Source organism: Mobula hypostoma, chromosome 12 (assembly GCF_963921235.1).
Source record: "Mobula hypostoma chromosome 12, sMobHyp1.1, whole genome shotgun sequence".
NCBI classification, from domain to species: domain Eukaryota; kingdom Metazoa; phylum Chordata; class Chondrichthyes; order Myliobatiformes; family Myliobatidae; genus Mobula; species Mobula hypostoma.
The window spans coordinates 23,137,476-23,156,072 of NC_086108.1; the positions used below are offsets into that span (position 1 = coordinate 23,137,476).

The window sequence follows — 18,597 nt, forward strand, 5'->3', positions numbered from 1 at the left end:
AATATGTACTCAATTTTTTGGCAAATTTCTCTACTTACTAATTTTTTTTGCATGCTTTTGCAGATTTTCTCTTTACTCACTGTGAGGTGCTGGAGAAAATATCCATTATCTGGAGAAATTATTGAGGATCAATATTTTCTTGGCTCAACTCTTGTAATGTTATCTTTGAATGAGTTAGCCACAAGTTCCCCTTTAGACCTAGAGCACATACTGTAGTTCAGCTCTACAGTGTTGTAAGTGTTATTTTAGTATGGGGTATTAATCTGAAGACCACCAAATTTTCTGGAGTGCTCCACTTAATTCTCCCTTAATTTAACAACTCCTCCCCTAGTGATTGTAACTTCAGATGCCAAGGCCTGAACTCTGGAATTTCCTCTTAAATCTTCACTGCCTTCCACAAACATTATGCCTCTAATCAGGCTTTTGGTCATCTGCTGAAGATCTTTTCATGAGTCTCTTCCAAAATTTACTTGTTATTGTCCCCGTGACTTTAAAGGCACTATGTGTTGTACTGCGTGTGACTAGCAAAAGTGTGTTCAGCCATGCTAGTTACAAAAATGAATATATTTGAATATATTTCTTTGCTTTCTTCATTAACTGAGGTGTGATTTCAGCTCAATCAGGCTTACTGGGTAGGATGTGGCAGTGACTCACTTTGTGTTATGAACCAGATTTAGAACACAAAACGATGGAGAATATTGTGAGGAGAGAAGTGGGTGAACATAATTCCCTAGCATCCCCCTGCCCATTATTTAATTAGAGGCATTTATCAATGCCTGCCTTATAATGGAGTAAAGGAATGTTATTGCTATTATCTATATCTGAAATTACAGCATATAATAAAACTTTGGAATGTAATCACTTTAATTATTACAATGAACGACACTTCATGAAACAAGATCCTGCCAAGCACATTAGTTAAGGTTCATTTAATTCAGATTATCTTTCCATGAACATGCATGAAGGTGGAACATCAGATTTGATTAGGGAGCTTAAGGTAAAGAACCCTTAGGAGGCAGTGATTATAATCTGATAGAATTCATTCTGGAGTTTGCAAAGGTGAAGCTAAAATTGATATACTGACATTACAGTGCAGTAAAGGTAAGTACTGAGACATGAGAGAGGAGCTGTTGAAAGTTGATTGGAAAAGGACACTAACATGGGTGATGATGGAACAGCAATGGCTGGAGTTTATGGAAGCAAATTGGAAGGCATGGGATTATTTCAGCACAAAGAAGAAATATCCTAAAGGGATGATGAGCCAATCGTGGCTGAGAAGGGAGGTCTAAGATAGCGTAAAAGCAAAAGAGAATGCATACAGTATTGCACAAAAATAGCAGAAAGTTAGGAGATTGGAAATGTACAGAAATCAAAAGGAAGTAACACAAACAATAAGGGAGAAAAGATGAATATGAGGGTAAGCTAGCTAATAATATAAAATAGGATAACAATTTTTTTCAGGTATCTCAGGAGTAAAGACAGGCAAGAGGAGACACTGGACTGCTGGAAAATGACACTGGATAAGTAGTAAGAGAGAACAAAGAAATATCACAAATATCTTCATCAGGACTCCCGATGAAGGATCTTGGCCCAAAACATTGACTGTTTATTCTTTTCCATACATGCTACCTGTCCTGCTGAGTTCTTCCAGCATTTTGTGTGTGTTGCTCTGGATTTTCAGCATCTACAGATTTTCTCATGTTTATGATTACCCGTCAACCATCTGGCTCATGAACCAGTGAGGATAACCTCACTCACATCAACACGGAACTGATTTCACAACCTATGGACTCACTTTCAAGGACCCTACAACTCATGTACCCAGTATCTATTATTTATTATTATTTTGTTTTTTCTTTTTTTTGTATATGCACCATCTGTTGTCCTTTGCACATTGGTTGTTTGCCCATATTTGTGTGCATTTTTCATTGATTCTATTGTGTTCCTTCTTAGTTACTGTGAATGCCCACAAGAAAATGAATCACAGGATAGTACATGGTGACATATATGTACTTGATAATAAATTTACTTTGAACTTTGAAGTCATTGGGTATATTTAAAGTGGCGGTTGATAGCTTCTTTATTAATAAGGATGTCAAAGTTTTCAGGGAAAAGACAGGAGAATGGGGTTGAGAGGAAATATAAATAAGCCATGGTTGAATGGTGGAGCATTCTCAATGGATCAAATGCCCTAGTTCTTATGGTCTTAACACTTGAATATTCAAGGAAGTACTCATTCAAATGACAACATACTTATTTAAAATATATTGGAATGAAATGTTAAGAAGAAACTATCCCATGAAAATGTGGTTTGTGTTGAATAAGGCTAGGAAGTGTGTGAAGGAAATGAGTTAATTTTGTCATGTGTTAATTGGAAGTTCAACTAAGATTAGAGGGCTTCACAGTAATTGATCATTCAAAATTGATAAAATGGTGTTTTGTAACAGTTGGCAGAGAATTAACCCTGCAGTGTTCAGTTTTTGTTGAAGTTCAAAGGGAGTTTTGCGTTTGAAGTTAATGAAGCCTGTTTTTCATGCAAGTACACAATGGTTCATCACCCATTCCCCATTCTTGATACTAGATGTCCTTTCTGGTACCTTTGGGTGACAACCTATCCCAGGTGCTAAAATGACTTTGTCTTTGATGTTCTAATAGGTGAGGACACTTTGCTTTGCACTTTACACTTTTTTTTGTCTCCAAACTACTTGCACCTGATTAGACACCTAAGTTTAATGGTTTCAGTGGCAATTCTGGCATCAGCTTTTTGCCACACTGTGGGCCACGACAGTGGAAAACCATGAGGAATCGTAATGTTGGCAAAATCACTCCTTCTTTCTTGTAGAATTCCTAGGTGCTGCACAGCAGTTCCTTTACTTGAAATAGTTTATTTCAAATACAATTTCACAAAAATGGTATTGACTTCAAAGGTGAGATTTCTCCATTTCTTGCTCTCCTTCTCCCTCTTTCTCTCTCTGTAGTGAAGTGCGGGTGGTCTGCAGTTCACCCTGAATAAATCTACTTTGCCTGTGGTCAGCAGGGGTGGCAAACTTTTAAAGCAATGTTGCATTCATTTCTAAAATAGTGTGCCAATCCATTGTGCCATCCAGTCTAATTGTGGTTGTCCACCAATTCCATGTATCAATGCTAATCAAAATGAACCAGTTTCTTACTTCCTTACCATCTTTTTTTTCCTGTGGAGTTCTGATTTCTCTGAGTGACGCTGTAATGGTTCAAGGAATGTCTGAAGGTGAGCCAGCACACTAGAGAATCTCCACAGGAGTGGCTTGATAGTACAAGTAGATACAGACATGGTAATGCTAACTTACGTTACTTGCAATGATGATGACAAGCAACTGAAGGACTACTAAACCTGTCTGGATGCTAAATTATCCACTTACGTATACACAATCGGATGGACAAATTGAAATAGGACTGGCTCCAGAGTCAAACCTCCTGGTATGTCAGTAAGTCTTCATGTGGTGATTTGGCAGTACTGCTGTTTCACTAAGTTTTGGATGGCTTTGTCGGAGAGTCCTGTGGGACAGTTTGCTTTAGACAGTTTATATCTTGTACCTTGGCTGAATCTAGAGTGAAACTCAGATTTATTCAACAGACAGACCTGGCGGAGGAATTTTGAGCTTCCCTTCAAATATTAACCTGCTTCTTTCAAGGCATGCAGTTAACACAGGGCAGAAACTGTGAAAGGGCACCTAAATCAAATGAAATTATTAACAACACTAAGCTTTGCCCATATATGAAAAGTATATGACATGTTTAGATTCTTTTCAGCTCTTCTTAATTTGTAGGAGGTAATGAAGGTCTCTTATTCAATTTGAAGTTAACCCTTCAATTGCTTTTGTTATTACCACCATACAAATAGTACTCCAATGCCAGAGTCGAAGAATTAATCTTATAATGGGGATTGGGCAAGCTGGACTTTTAATTTGATCAGCATGCAGACTACCATAAGGTTGATGCTGCTGGGAACTCCAGATCTGATGCCCACTCAATGCCAATCTGATCCAGCCGTGATAGACTTGGTCTCACTTATTTCTGTGCTGCAAACACTGGCAGTGTTTCAACAATGACTCTTCCAGACCTTCACATTCTGTAAAGAACCTCTTCCATTTGACCTTATACCAGTCTGTTGTTCTGAACTCTTGCTCAGTGGCTGGTGACAGTCTGTATGTTTCCATCAGGCTATTGAGTAGATCTACAGAGAATCTTACCTGAGATTACATCTTTACAGAATATCCAGTGATGTTAGATAGTGTCAGGAGGCAAAACTGGCGTCTTGTTTGTGGCATTGCTTTTGGAAATAGCACCTTGTTCCCTATAGCTGCCCCGCGACTGTGGTGTACAGTACATTTGAAAGTGATAGGTATGCGATTGAGCCAACAACTCGTGAGGAACTTTCTCTTATATTTATGAATGTGAATCCTTGAAATGTTTTCTGATATTATTCATTAATTGTTCCTGAGTGGGCAAAATCTCCTTTCCTATCCCACCAACATAAACTTACGCTTTGATCCAATTCCTTTGACGAATGCATAGAATTATCACCACAGCTCCTAACATGAGCTCACCCTCCAAAGCCTCTGCCCCGAGCCCCAGTCTACATTGCAAATACAAAATCTTCAACAGCGTCGCTCTCACTTTTCAAAAATACACAAGTATGAAACAGCGAGACAGTGTTTAATCTGGTCGCTGCTTTATTTATTTTCGAAGTTCAGTTATGGGGAGCAGAGATTTGAAGCAAAGCTCGAAGGGCACGCTGCGTGTCCGTGACATCACGGGCCCGTGGCAGAGAGTGCTTTAATTCCCAGCATTGCCTGCCCGCAACTCCAGTAAAAAGGGCAGTCTCCAGGTTCAATCCGGGCCGCGACACAGCCTCCTACTGCGGGCAACACGTACCCAAAAGGGGCCTCAGCTCGCCGACTAATTGGCAGTCCACTTTGTTTATATCAGGAAAGATGTGTTACTGTAACTTCAGTTCCTAGTTAAACACGATTCGTTTCAAACGGTGCATGCGATTCTTTTTTTCAAAAGCAAAAAGAAATCAAAATGAAATCAGAACCCATCCGAATTTGATCTATCCTAGGAAGCTCGTCTCAAATCAGCGGCCGAAGTCCACTTGATTCTGGAAGTTGGGGTTTGGAAACGAGCTTTCAAAGCGCGGGTCAGCGGATGGCGGTGTCTTGACCGCCTATGTACACGCGCAGGGCAGACCCGGCGACCATTCACCAATTTCACTTTTAACTCGCCCCAGAAACTCACCTCGAAAATTAATATCTACGAATTGCAGGGTCGGCTGGCATTCAAGCATTCGCCTACTTATCTTTATCTAACCAGACGTCACTGTAATTATGTGTCTTCCCTATACCTGTGTGTGTCCAATCTATCCAGATTTCTTTGCACGAATACAGATGTGTACATTTGACTGCATTCATCTAGACTTGAGGATCCCCGTTGCCTCTTTATGTGGATATCCGTGTGTATGAATTGTAATTCTTTCTAAACATACGCGAATAAATGTCCGACGTCAACGTGTGTGTGCGTGTCTTTGTGCCTGTGTGTTTAATCATACTTGTTGTGTTCTGTCTCGGAGGTGTGTGTGTGTATGTGTGTGTGTGTGTTCCTATGCATTGTGTACCGATGAGTTCGTCTGTATGTTTTTGCGTTCACTTGAGTGTGCTTATGTTTATGTTGCGGATTTGTAGCTGTATTTATGCCAATATCCCGGTGCGTGCTTGTCTCCTTGTGCTTCAGAGAAACCGTGGCGAAGTTTGGACCGCTCCGAACAGTACGCGACCGGGGTAGGACGAGCAGCCGAGAGTCAGGGGGACCAGCCCTCCGCAGGAGCCACTCGTGAGGCTGGCGCAGATAACCTGGCGCCCGGGAACGCTCGCAAAGAAACTCTCGCCGGCAAGAGGAGGAGCGCTTTAAATTCTTTTCCTTCTATTCTTCAGCGCCAGGTTATCTGGCTGAGTTGGATAGCTGATGGCACCCTGCATTAATTTCTGCATCTCCGCGATGTTTTATAGAGACAGACATCTCTCTTCCTCACACACATGCACCCACCCACCCACTGAAACAATGAAGAATAGATGTAGATGTGCCAAGAAGATAAAAGCAGGATACTCGAAAGGGAGCAGAATGTAGGAGAGAAACGCGATCCAAAGAGAGCAGAGTATAAAAAAAGGCCAACCTGCGCTTTGGAGAGCAAAGATCTGAGTGAGTGTGAAAGGCAGGTCCGCTCACTCAATGCCAACGCAAATCTAGCAATAGATGCACCCCAGTAGTGATTCAACTGCGGGGATTCTGTCTTTCAGGGGAGAGGTAGTCTCAAATTCAGTGGATTAAAAAGGGTAAGGAAAAATAAATCAGCTGCAAGAAAAAAACCCAGAAAGTTTGTTTTTTTAACTAGAGGTTACCTTAGTTTATAGAGGACCAGGGATTGTCCTGCACCCTCACACCTTTGCGGGCGGTAGTCATCATGCTGACCCTCGGCTTCCTATTTGCCCTGTGCGCTTCACTGGAGTTGCTGACATTCAGCTCGCCAGTCCGGGCGAGCTCGCATCGCCGCTACAAGAGGGCTCTGGCTGCCCGCGCCGAGTCCAGTCCCAGTCCCAGTCCCAGCCCCGGAGAGCAGCGCTGCTGGCCGGCAGAGAAGAGAGGCTGGGGCCGGCGAGTTGCCTCCACAGCCCAGCTCGCTCTGTACCCGTGGGCTGCGGAGTATGGACACCCGGAAGGCTGGAGCCGGGCGAGGAGCAGCTCATATCCTGATGGGAGCAGCCTGTACCTGGGCGGGGAGAGCAGCGGATATCCCAGCGAGTGCGGCGGAGCTGCGGCCGCCAGGGGTTTCGGCTACCCCGGCGGAGGCAGCGGCTCGGCGGCGGCAGACAGCGCCGGAGGCGGCTTGCCAGCACCTCGAGGGTGGTCGTCGGGACCGGCGGAGTGCGACCCCTCCGTTGTCACGGCTGTCTATCTGTCCGGCGACAAGGGACGCCTGCAGCTGCGGCGAGACTCAATAATGCCCCGGGGACGCTTCACCGCCGAGATGTGGCTGAAGCCCGAGGGAGGGCAGAACAACCCGGCTATCGTGGCAGGTAAGGGCGGGACGCCAATGAACACCCCACAACACACCTCAATACCTTCAGACAGCCCACCGACAACACCAACGCTACAGTTTCACCAGGGGCATAGCAAGTGCTAACACTGCACGCATTTCCGGGCCATCACCTGAAACAACTCACACTTCCTCAGGAAAACATATACTACATGCTCACCTGGCGCAACACCTGTAATCCTTCTATATCCACTAGAAGGACATCCTCTGTGACAACTCTACACCCACATCTGTATCAACTAGACACTAAAAACAGGAAAATTATTGGTTTCAACTCATAACCACAGCAGAAACATTATCTATACCAAATCCAACCCCACGCCCGAGAAGTCATTGTACACTGGATACTAACAACAGAGACACTAACACCAGACACTAACAATACGCTTCACAACCACAACTGGGTAGCAACTATTCAGACAAACCAGGGGCATGATCAGTACTAGTATTATACACACAGCTGTGGCACTACTGCATCACAGACATCAGCACTACTCACATCATGGACAACAGCGCTGCCAAAACTTCACGCTCATGCTAGGGACACCAGCTGTACCGACTCTATATGCACAGCAGGAAAATCACGTGTAACAACTCGCACTGTACCACTGTGACTCCCACATCAGGAACACCACCGTTTAAACTTTACACTTACATCAACTGTAACAACTCAGCCATGACAGGAATATCACTCGTTTCGACTCTACACCCATGCCAGGACTTCACAACCACAACAGGTTCATCTGTGTGAACTATAAATTCACACCGGGAACAACGACTGCAGCAGCTCACAGGTGTCTCTGGGCTATCAACTCTACCAACTCTACACCAATACCGGACTTCACTAGTGCCAGCTTTAAACCTACAACAGGGATATTACCTGTAAGATCTTTATACTGAAGTAAGCAATATCATTTGCACTAATTACGGATCCACATGAGGAAGGACTGTGTAACAGCCTTTCACTCACACCATGGACATCACCAGTCTTAACATCTCACACACATGCACACACCTATGATACTGCCTGTGCCAACAACACATTTACACCACATATCAGCAATATATGCATATATTTTGCACTCCAGCCACACATACATTCAAGGGACATCACCTGTGCCAACTCTACAGACAAACCAGGGACATCATCCATAATAACTCACACTCACACCTGGGTCATCTCTTGTACCAAATCTGCAACCACAGCAGGGACATTATTTGTACAGACACTGTGCCCAACAGCAGGCACATCACCTGTAACAATTTCACACCCACAACAGGCTCATCAGCTGTAAGATCTTTACATTCAGCCAAGCAACTTTGCACATACATGAGGGGCTTTTCATGTAACAGCTTTCCACTTACACCACAGACAACATTGTGATAGCACTTTACACACACACACACACACACACACACACACACACACACACGCATATCTGGGACACCTTCTGCACCAGTGTTATACCCAAACAATAGACATCACCTGTACCAACATTACTTTAACACCTAGAATGTCACCCGTATCAATATTACACCAAGGATATCAGTTGTACCAGTGTAGCACTACCTGCACCAAGGTTACACTCACACCACAGACTTCTGTACCATCACTGTACTAAAACACAATGAATTCCAAATGTACCAACATTGCATTCACACAACAGTTATACCAATATCACACTCATACCAAGGACTCTGTCTGTACAGACTACACCTTTACCAGGGATATCATTTGTACCAAATCAACACCCACATGAGTGATATCACCTTCAACATCACATCGATACCAGGAACCTTATCTGTCCCAACTTCACACTCACATCTGGTACCAACTCTAGATGTGTATCAATGCATTGATTGCAGCAACTTTATGCACACAACACAGACATCAATTACATCATCTACTTCTGCATGGCAGCAATATCTCCTATACCAACATCATGCCCTCAATAGCTGTCCTGTACCATGACACACTAGTACCCAGTGGCATCACCTGTACCAACCACACATCCACAAAAATGAAGTGACTTGCACAACCAACACATACGTACCAAGAGCATAACCTGTTCCATCTTTACACCACACAGGGACATCACCTCTATATCTAAATGCTCACACTAGGGGTATTGCCTGTATGAATATTACATGAATACCAGGGATATCTCCTGTATTAATTTAAGCCTGCACCAGGAGCATTGGATGTAAGAACTTTACACTCAACCAAGCAATACCATGTGCACCAACTTTGACCTATATAATACAGATGTCATGCACGGTCCTTGACTCATACTACATACATCACCTGCACTAATTTAGTCATTCCCACATGTGACGCTACCTGTACCATTGTTATACTTCCTTCATAGACATCACCTGTAGCAATGTTGCACCCACACCAAGGATAGCACCTTCTCCATCATCACTGCTGACCATTCAACCACGACAGTGGCACTGCCTGTACTAACTTTACTCCCACAATACATTTACCATAATACCCTTAACACCAGGGATTTCCCTGTATTACCAATGCATTGACACAAAAGGTATCGCCCATCTGCTCCAGTGTTGAACTCACATTAGGGATGTTACGTGTGCCAATTTTTATCACAGCAGGGACATCAGCTGTGCCAACTTAATATCAATATGAGTATATAACATCTATGCGTGGAGCCAAAAGAGTTGGAGGAGACCTTAAATGGTTTTTTTTGCATCTGTATTTACTTGGGAGATGGACACAGAGTTTCTAGAAGTGAGGCAAATCAGCAGTGAGGTCATAGACTACACAGATTTCAGAGGGGGAAGTGTTTGCTGCATTGAGGCAAATTAGGGTGAATAAATCCTCAGGGACTGACAAGGTGTTCACTCGGACCCTGTGGGAGGCAAGAGCAGAAATTGCCAGGGCCTTAACAGAGATATTTAGACTCTTACCGATAGGTGAGGTAGCAGAGGATTGGAGGACAGCTAATGTTCCACTGCTTAAGAAAGGCTCTAAAATAAACCAGGAAGTTATAGGCCAGCGAGCCTGACATCAATAACACAAAATAATCTGCAGATGCTGTTGTCAAAGGAACACTCACAATGCGCTGGAGGAACTCAGCAGGTCAGTCAGCATCAGTTGAAAAGATTAGTCCACGTTTTGGGCCGAAACCCTTCGTCAGGACTGAAGGAAGAACTTTGGGGAGGGTTTGAAGAATGCTGGTAGTTGAAAAAAACAGTAATTTTAAAGACAAAGGGGTGGGGGAGGGGAAGCAGGGAGGTGATTGGCAGGAGAACAATGCGAAGTAGTAGAAGGAGGCGGAACTATGAGGGAGGTGATGTAAAATAGGGATAGAGGAAGGGAGGGGGAGGGAATTACTGGAAGTTGGAGAATTCTATGTTCATACCAAGGGGCTGGAGACTACCTAGACGGTATATGAGGTGTTGCTCCGCCAACCTGAGTTTAGCTTCATCATGGCAATAGAGGAGGCCATGTATGGACATATCTGAATGGGAATGGGAAGCAGAGTTGAAGTGGATGGCTACCGGGAGATCCTGTCTGTTGTGGCGGACGGAGTGGAGGTGCTCGACGAAGCGGTCCCCCAATCTGCATCGGGTTTCACCGATGTAGAGGAGGCCGCACCGGGAGCACCGGATGCAATAGATGACCCCAACAGATTCGCAAGTGAAGTGTTGCCTCACCTGGAAGGACTGTTTGTGGCTTTGAATGGTGGCAAGATAGGAGGTGTAGGGACAGGTGTAGCACTTATGCTTACAGGCATAAGTGCTGGGTGGGAGATCCGTGGGGATAGACGTGCGGATAAGTGAGTCATGGAGGGATCGATCCGTGCGGAAAGCGGAGAGGGGTGGAGAGGGAAAGATGTGCTTAGTGATGGGGTCCTGTTGAAGGTGGCGGAAGTTGCAGAGGATAATGTGCTGGATCCGGAGGCTGGAGGGGTGGTAGGAGAGGACAAGGGGAACTCTGTCCCTGTTGTAGTGGTGGGAAGATGGGATGAGGGCCGAAGTGCGGGAAATGGAGGAAATGCGGGTGAGGGCATCATTGATCACCGTAGGAGGGAAACCATGATCCTTAAAGAAGGAGGACATTTGAGATGTCCTGGAACGGAAAGCCTCATCTTAGGAGCAGATGCAGCTTTTGCAAATATTCAATGAAGCATTAATAATGAAAATGTGATTTATGAAAATGCTGTCCTCAGAATGTCTTTTACTCACGAATCAGTGAAGCTAATTCAGGGCCTTCAGTTCTTCATTTTCTGTAGGTATCCTTCATATACTTGTAAACAAAGTGCCCATCTCCCCAATGACATCATCTGAGTGGATGCATTTAAATATCTAGAGCAGCAAAAACATTTAAATATTCTCTCTCTTCCAGATCCTGACTTTCATTCAAACCTGAGAAAATCTGCAGATGCTGGAAATCCAAAGCAACACACACAAAATGTTAGAGGAACTCAACAGGCCAGGCAGCATCGATGGAAAAGAGTAAGCAGTTGATGTTTTGGGCTCAGACCCTTCACCAGTCCTGAAGAAGGGTCTTGGCCCAAAACATTGACTGTTCATTCTTCTGCATCGATGCTGCCCGACTTGCTGAGTTCCTCCAGCATTTTGTGTGTGTTGGCTTCACTCAAATCTCCCACCCCGCCACATGCAAAAATGCCATTCCCTATTCCCAGTTCCTCCGTCTCCGCCGCATCCGCTCCGAGGATGAGGCTTTCCATTCCAGGACATCTCAAATGTCCTCTTTCTTTCAGGATCGTGGTTTCCCTTCTACTGCCATCAAGGATGCCCTCACCCGCATCTCCTCCATTTCCCGCACTTCGGCTCTCACCCCATCCTCCCGCCACCACAACAGGGACAGAGTTCCCCTTGTCCTCACCTACCACTCCACTAGCATCCGGATCCAGCACATTATCCTTCGCAACTTCTGCCACCTTCAACAGGACCCCACCACTAAGCACATCTTTTCCTCTCCACCCCTCTCCGCTTTACTCAGGGATCGATCCCTCCGCGACTCCCTTATCCACATGTCCATCCCCACTGATCTCCCACCCGGCACTTATCCCTGTAGGCGTTAATTGCTACACCGGTCCCTACACCTCATCTCTTGCCACCATTCAGGGCCCCAAACAGTCATTCCAGGTGAGGCAACACTTCACTTCAGAGTCTGTTGGGGTCATCTATTGCATCCGGTGCTCCCGGTGCGGCCTCCTCTACATCGGTGAAACCCAACGCAGATTGGGGGACTGCTTCACCGAGCACCTCCAGTCCATCCACCACAACAGACAGGATTTCCCAGTAGCCACCCACTTCAACTCTGCTTCCCATTCCCATTCAGATATGTCCATACATGGCCTCCTTTACTGCCATGATGAGGCTAAACTCAGGTTGGAGGAGCAACACCTCATATACCATCTAGGTAGTCTCCAGCCCCTTGGTATGAACATAGAATTCTCCAACTTCCGGTAATTCCCTCCCCCTCCCTTCCGCTATCCCTATTTTACATCACCTCCCTCATAGTTCCACCTCCTTCTACTACTTTGCATTGTTCTCATGCCAATCACCTCCCTGCTTCCTCCCCCACCCTTTTGTCTTTAAAATTACTGTTCTTTTCAACTACCAGCATTCTTCAAACCCTCCCCAATGTTCTTCCTTCAGTCCCGACGAAGGGTTTCCCGAATGCAAGCTCGATTTTAAAATTTAAGAGAAGTTTATGTAGGTACATGGATGGTAGGGGTACAGAGGGCTATGGTCTGGGTGCAGTTCAATGGGACTAGGTAGCTCAAATGGTTTGGCAGGACTAGTTGGGCTGAAGGGCCTGTAATTTTCTGTGCTGTATTTTCTATAAGTCTGTGATTCTGTCTACACCTACAGCAGGTATTTCATTGCTCCAAATTTACGTTAATTCCAGTGGCATCACCAAAACCAATTTAACACCTACTGCAGGGATATCAGCTCGGTTAATTCTACACCAATACTAGAGATATAAGACCATAAGACCATAAAATATAGGAGCAGAATTAGGCCATTTTGGCCCATCAAGTCTACTTGATTTCATCATGGCTGATTCATTTTCCCTCTCAGCCCCAATCTCCTGCCTTCTTCCCATATCCCTTCATGTCCTGACCATTCAAAAATCTCTCAACCTCTGCCTTAAATATACATAAAGACATGGCCTCCACAATCACTGTGTAATGAATTCCATAGTTTCACCACTTTCTGGCTAAAGAAATTCCTCCTTACCTCCATTCTAAAACGGATGGCCCTTTTTCTAAGGCTGTGTCCTCTGGTCCTGGACTCTCCCACCACAGGAAACATCCTCTCCACATCCACTCTATTGAGGCCTTTTAACATTTGATAGGTTTCAATGAGGTCACTCCTCATTCTTCTGAATTCCAGTGAGTAAAACCCCAGAGTCATCAAACAGCGTTCATATGACAAGCCATTCAATCCCAGAATCATTTTTGTGCAGTTCCTTTGAACTCTGTCTAGTGTTGGAACAGCCTTTCTTAGATAAGCAGCCAAAAACTGCTCACAATACTCCAAGTGAGGCCTCACTAGTGTTTTATAAAGCCTCAAAATTATATCCTTACTTCTATATTCTAGTCTCATGAAATGAATCCTATCATCACATTTGCTTTTCTCACCTGAAAACCTACTCAACCTGCAAATTAGCCTTTGGAGAATCCTGCACAAGGACTCCCAAGTTCCTTTGCACCTCAGATTTTTGAATTTTCTCTCCATTTAGAAAATAGTCTACCCTTTTATTTCTTCCTCCAAAATGCATGACCATACATTACCTGGCACTGTATTCCATCTGCCTCTTCTTTGCCCAAAATCTGTCTAAATCCTTCAGTAGCCTTTGTACTATGGATAGTCTGTCATTTATCACAAATGATAAAAGAGATCATTTATACCAAATATACACCCATGGCAGGACAACATCTGTAAACAATACTATCCTTCCCCAGGGATATCTTTTACCATTTATACAGCTACACCAGGAGTAATCAATTATATCAACCCTACACCATTACCAGCAGTATCATCTATCTCCCAGGACTGAGGATGTCTTGGCTGTACTTGTTCTTGAGAAGGATAATCATGGGATTGAGAGTATCTGGCACAGTTGGGACAAGAAATGCCTAATAGAAGATGCAGTGAGTAAAATGGAGAGCCTTGGATGGTATAATATTTGGGATTCCAGGTGTTCTGGAATTGACTTGTGGTTCTTAGTGCCAGTCCAAATGAGCCATCTCTATTTGAGAGGTTTGTGGACCAGGCATTCCCAGGGCTTTGGGAATATTGTCATTCAAGGAGGCTTCGAGAATGTGCATAATTTCTTTCCTCATTCAGATAGTTGCTTGCCACAACTGAATTCTGAGTTGTATCTTCTTCTGGATATATGGTATTGGACATGTGATCAATGTTCTGAGTTGCTGGATGTTGGCCTGGGAGAGGATGCTGACACTTACTTGCTTATTCTGTACTAAGTGTACAGCAACACACAACCTGTATGGGCACAGTCACTGACAAACATTTCACTACACCAGGAATATCAGTGGCACTAAAATTACACACTGGCCGGCTGCTTTACCAAGGCAACAGTAAGTGTAGACAATGTTTTCATGGGGTGGGGGCGGCTTCTCTTGTGTGATGAGCTGCGACCACAACTCTCTGCAGTGTCTCTGCAGAGCAGTTGCCATAACAAGCCGTGATACACCTGGATTGGATGCTCTCTATGGAGCATCAATAAAATTGGAGAGGGTCAAAGGGGACATGCCAAATTTCTTTAGCCTCCTGAAGAAGTCGAGTTGCTGGTGAACTTTCTTGAGCATGGTGTCTATGTGGTTGGACCAGGGCGGGCTATTTGGTCATGTTTCCTCTCGGAACTTGAAGCATTCACCCCTCTGAACCTCAGCACAGCTGATGTAAACAAAAGCATGCACAATCCCCACTCCTTCCTGAAGTCAATGACCAGCTCTTTCCTTTTAATGACATTCATGGGAAGTTTGTTGTCAAGACACCATGTCACTAGGCTGTTTCCTTCGTGTACTCTTACTCACAGTTATTTCAGTTATGGTCTACTACTGTGGCATCATCTGCAAACTTGTAAAGCACTACCATTACTGTATCAGCACCAGAGATATCTCTGCAGTGACAACACATCAATACCAGGGGTATTGATACCCCTGCTTGATATTTGTCTGCTGGAGTAATCCACCAACAAGGGTGCTCTCACTTGGACACTGACACTGGGGAGACCTGTAACAGGTGCACATCAGTGCCCAGGATGTCAGCTGTATCAAGTATTCATCGAGGTCAGGAATGAATGACAATAAACCGATCCCTGGCAATGGATATGTTGGATTCTAATGACAAGGATGAAGTCAAGAATGAGGCATGAAACTTGTTCCGTAGGATTGTTTTAAGTGTCACAAAGCAAAAAAGAAATGGAAGAAGAAGAAGAAGCAATGAGAGAACAAAGAAAAGACCCGAGGAAAAAAGTAGCCGTGGTCTTCTCATGCCAGACTCGAGATAACAGAAATTCCATTGATAACAATTAACCTATAAAATCACCAGACTCCAGTAGCACGAATCCTGCAACTGAAGTTAAAGTTTCTAGAAAAATACAGAGGCAAATGTACCATAATTACTGGAAAATTCACTGAACAATTATGAGTATATATTGTAGGTGATTATATAAAAATGCAAACAAGCATAGAAATGTTAAACTATAAGAAAATAACAATTCTACACCCCAATCCAACAGTTACCAAATACACACAACATCAGCCACCAACTACATCATCGTGCACCAGGTCCAGGGACATGACATGTGGCAATTGTGACTGGATGATATCTGCAGACAATAAAAAAACACCATACCCCCAAGCAGATATCAACACCAATTGTATTATCTATGCAAAGCTAGTACATCAAAATTAGGCACCCATCATCAGCTCCACTGAGTGAAGAGGCCAGTTATAATACCCAGCATGTGGGACATCACCAGGATGAGTTGTATTGTTATGGCATGATAATTATAATATCTTTTACCTGAGATGAATAGGGAACTAATATCATTATCAGGTATATCAAAGGTGCATTTATATCACTTTCATTTTCAACAGTTATATAATAATGTCTGTAAATTTTTCGTGAAAATTGTGTTGCATAAACTGAGATACTAATATTGCTGTGACAAAATAAATACCAACATGTTGAAGACACATATTAGATAAACAAAAGTGATACTGGTTTCATTTAAATTACATTTGCATCCAGCTATACATGCTGATCTCTGCTAACCCCTGCATATACAGTATCCTCCAGTCCTAGTGAATGTGCACCCTGTCACATTTCCCATTAATTCGACGAAATATGTGAAGATTTGTTGTGCCTGAGTCAAAGTTCAACGTTCAAAGTAAATTTTATTATCAAAGTGCCTAAATGTCACCATACACTACACCAAGATTCATTTTCTTGTGGGCATTTACATCTTCAATGTAGATGAAGAGTCCTTGAAAGTGAGTCCATAGGTTGTGTGAACAAGTGAAGTTGAGTGCCAAGAGTCTGATGGTTCAGGGGTAATAACTGTTCCTGTACTCCTGTATGAGTGATATGAGTCCTGGGGTTCCTGTATCTTCCTCCTGATGGCAGCAGTGAGAAACCCTCCTGGGTTTCAGCGCCTAAGTTACAGAGAAAGGGTTGAACAAGTTAGGTCTTTATTCTTTGGAGCATAGAAGGTTGAGGGGGGACTTGATAGAGGTGTTTAAAATTATGAGGGGGATTGATAGAGTTGACGTGGATAGGCTTTTTCCATTGAGAATGGGGGAGATTCAAACAAGAGGACATAAGTTGAGAGTTAAAGGGCAAAAGTTTAGGGGTAACATGAGGGGGAACTTCTTTACTCAGAGAGTGGTAGCTGTGTGGAACGAGCTTCCAGCAGAAGTGGTTGAGGCAGTTTCGATGTTGTCATCTAAAGTTAAATTGGATAGATATATGGACAGGAAAGGAATGGAGAGGTTGTGGGCTGAGTGCAGGTCGGTGGGACTAGGTGAGAGTAAGCGTTCAGCATGGACTAGAAGGGCCGAGATGGCCTGTTTCCGTGCTGTAATTGTTATATGGTTATATGGTTATTTGCAGCAACTTCAAAACACAACAGAACCAATGAAAAATTGCTCACAAAAATGGACAGACAGCCAATGTGCAAAAGACAACAAATTGTGCAAATTCAGAAAAACATAATAATAATATATAACTAATAAATATTGAGAACATGAGTTGTAGAGAACTTGAAAGTGAGTCCATAGAGCTTTAGGTCATTAACAGTAGCATTAACAACTTCATTATCTCTGCTAGTCAATAGTTTAATTACTTCTATCACACTTTTAACAAAGGTAATTTATCTTCATCCCAAGTATCAATATATGTCATATCATTATCACTGTTACCATATGCGAACAAAAGACTACCTATCCACATCCCCTGCTGAAGAACAATATACTGTTTTGTTGATTAGTATATTAATGAATTAATACCAAAGGTTTTAGTCGAGTTTAAATCCCCTTGGGGCAACTGACAGTTTGTAATTCAAGTAATTAAGTAAATCTTGAATTTAAAAACAAGGCTAATGTCAGTCATGTTAACCATAGAGTTATCAGAGTGTTGTAAAAACCCATCTGGTTAATAGATTCTTCTCGGGCTTCCTGACAGATACAAGTATCAATTTTAACTGACAAACTCTGCCATTTTTATCAGGGATGATGCCTAGGCATGTCTGGTCTGGTGGTATATATACTCCAATCATCCATCCCTCCTCATACAAACAAGAGAAAATCAGGCAGATGCTGGAAATCCAAGCAACATACACAACATGCTAAGTTCCACCAGCATTTTGTGTGTGTGTGTGTGTGTGTGTGTGTGTGTGTGTGTGTGTGTGTGTGTGTGTTTGTTGCTTGTCCATCTCTTCTGATTGGTTAGCTCTCAACCAATCAGGTTTCCACTGTCCGACCTTGAATTCCAGTTCTTACTGAGAGCAAGACCATTGTCCTTGTTAAAGATCAGTTCTTTTTCTCATTTTATGTCCTGATGAAGGTGGCAGAGTTTGTCATTGAAACATCGATTATCATGAACATTGACTAGAAGCCCAAGAAGTGTTTATTCATCATGTACGCTGGGAAAGCAGTAGATCCTTTTTCACCCATCTGATTCATTAATACCTTTTAGGAAAGTTATTTGCCACCTCCGCCCAGTTTGCCCTCTGTATGACTCCAGAGCCTCCAGTGTGGTTGATCCTTATTCACATCCTCTGTTCAGAGGAAAGTAGTAAATGACATCAAACTCTGTCATTGCCAGTGGGGTCTTGTGAATGAATAAGTACATTGAAAACAGAACTGTGACTCTCAGCGCTATCAGCAAACCTAGACAATTACAACATTGATCATCTGTGTTCGCCATTGAAATCC

At 43.4% G+C, this 18,597-nt stretch overlaps 1 protein-coding gene and 1 long non-coding RNA gene across 2 annotated transcripts in view; one reads left to right on the top strand and one right to left on the bottom strand.

Moving 5' to 3' along the window:
* Positions 1–6,568, bottom strand: part of LOC134354663 (uncharacterized) — a 51,930-nt gene extending 45,362 nt beyond the window's left edge. Inside the window, exon 1 of the long non-coding RNA XR_010019871.1 lies at positions 6,435–6,568. This is a non-coding gene — a long non-coding RNA (uncharacterized LOC134354663). The remainder of the gene's footprint in view (positions 1–6,434) is intronic.
* Positions 6,441–18,597, top strand: part of LOC134354662 (pappalysin-2-like) — a 407,928-nt gene continuing 395,771 nt past the window's right edge. Inside the window, exon 1 of the mRNA XM_063063752.1 lies at positions 6,441–7,109. Coding sequence (XP_062919822.1) covers positions 6,497–7,109 — 613 coding nt within the window. The 5' untranslated portion in view covers positions 6,441–6,496. The remainder of the gene's footprint in view (positions 7,110–18,597) is intronic.